The sequence below is a fragment of the Belonocnema kinseyi genome, chromosome 8 (assembly GCF_010883055.1).
Source record: "Belonocnema kinseyi isolate 2016_QV_RU_SX_M_011 chromosome 8, B_treatae_v1, whole genome shotgun sequence".
In the NCBI taxonomy this organism is placed as follows: domain Eukaryota; kingdom Metazoa; phylum Arthropoda; class Insecta; order Hymenoptera; family Cynipidae; genus Belonocnema; species Belonocnema kinseyi.
Window position 1 is genome coordinate 41,246,361 of NC_046664.1, and position 1,572 is coordinate 41,247,932.

The 1,572-nt window shown below is 24.4% G+C and overlaps 1 protein-coding gene across 1 annotated transcript in view; it reads left to right on the plus strand.

The window, feature by feature from the left end:
* The window catches only part of LOC117177949 (tRNA-splicing endonuclease subunit Sen34), a 12,034-nt gene that overhangs the window by 5,252 nt on the left and 5,210 nt on the right, over nucleotides 1-1,572 (plus strand). Inside the window, exon 3 of the mRNA XM_033369080.1 lies at nucleotides 1,213-1,423. Coding sequence (XP_033224971.1) covers nucleotides 1,213-1,423 — 211 coding nt within the window. The remainder of the gene's footprint in view (nucleotides 1-1,212; nucleotides 1,424-1,572) is intronic.

Below are 1,572 nucleotides of genomic sequence, written 5' to 3' on the forward strand. Positions count from 1 at the left end.
TTTAAACGCAAAAGACGAATTTTCAAACAAATGGTTGAATTTTCAAACAAGAATGATTTCGTTGATATTTTTAACTCAAAAATATAAATTTTCAACGAAAAATGGAATAGTTAAATTATCAGTTAGAAAAATAAATTTTCAACCAAATAAAAACTCATGTAGTTGCATATTTTACCAACGAAATTGTTTTTCTAACGAGAAGAAGAATTTTCAATATAATACATAGATTCGTCATCAAATAGTTAAATTTTCTACTAAGAAGATTAATTTTTACCAAAAACGACGAATTTTTAAACAAACACATCAATTTGCAACCAAATAGATTCATTTTCAACTTGAAAAGATACTTGAAAAGTTTTATGGTTTTAACATAATTTATTTTCAACGAACAATTTAACATTTGTAATTTGAACAAATTAAATATTTTCATTTTGAATTCAAAACAGTTAAGTTGAACCAAAAAAAATCAACAAAATAGTTGAATCTTTAACTGACAAAAATCATTTTTAACCAAACAGTTGGATTTACTGCCAAAAAAATTCACATTTCCACCAAAAGAGATGAATTTTTAATTCAAAAAGACAAATTTTCAACAAGAGTGAATTTTCAACCAAGAATGATTTTTCACTCAATAATGAAACCAAACTATTTAATTTTGAAGCCAATTAGACGTGCATTTTACAAAACAGTTAAATTTTCAACCAAGAAAATTAATTTTCTACTAAAAAACGAATTATCAACAGAATATATAAATTTTCAAACCGACAGTAAAAATGGAATATTTAACTTTGCAGCTCAAAAAATTAATATTCAACCAACAACAAAAAATTCTCAGCAAAATAGTTCAATTTTAGAAGAAGAAAATTAATTTTCAACGAAAATCATGAATATTAAAATTTTGAAAATAATAATTATAAACAAATTAGTTGAACTTTCGAACAAATAGTAGAATTTTCAAACCAAAACTACAATTTTTCAACATAATAATTGAATTTTCAAGAAAATAGTTAATTTTCAGCCGAAACAAATTAATTTTTATCCATGTAGTTGGACTTTTCACCCAAATAAATGAAATTTCAACGAAGAGGTGGAATTTTCAAACTAAAAACAGTTTTATTTTCGTATAGGGTTTTATTAATTTAGTTCACATTTAAGGTTTTTTATTGACTCGCATGCTTGAAAATATTTGTAAATTCGAATTTTTGAAATTAGATTTCTGGTATGATGGACAAAATCGTAGAAGGAAAACGACGAAAAATCTTGGGATTACAAACTACGAAAAAGAAAATGAGAAAGCCGCTAGATAAGGAGACTCTAGAGAAAATGAAAAGTGTAAAAATTGATACGAAACTTTTGTTTGAAGAGGAAATGTCCAAGTTACCTAAACTTGACAGAAATGATGCGCTTATTCAAACACATACAGGTAATTCGACTAGCTAATGAAGTTCCTCTTGTGTCCAATCTAAGATTAAATTAAATATGATAAAAAAAGCTATATAAAATTCTAAACACATTTCTTAGAGATACAGAAAATTTAATTATTTTTAAATTTAAATTTAATTCAATCAAAAA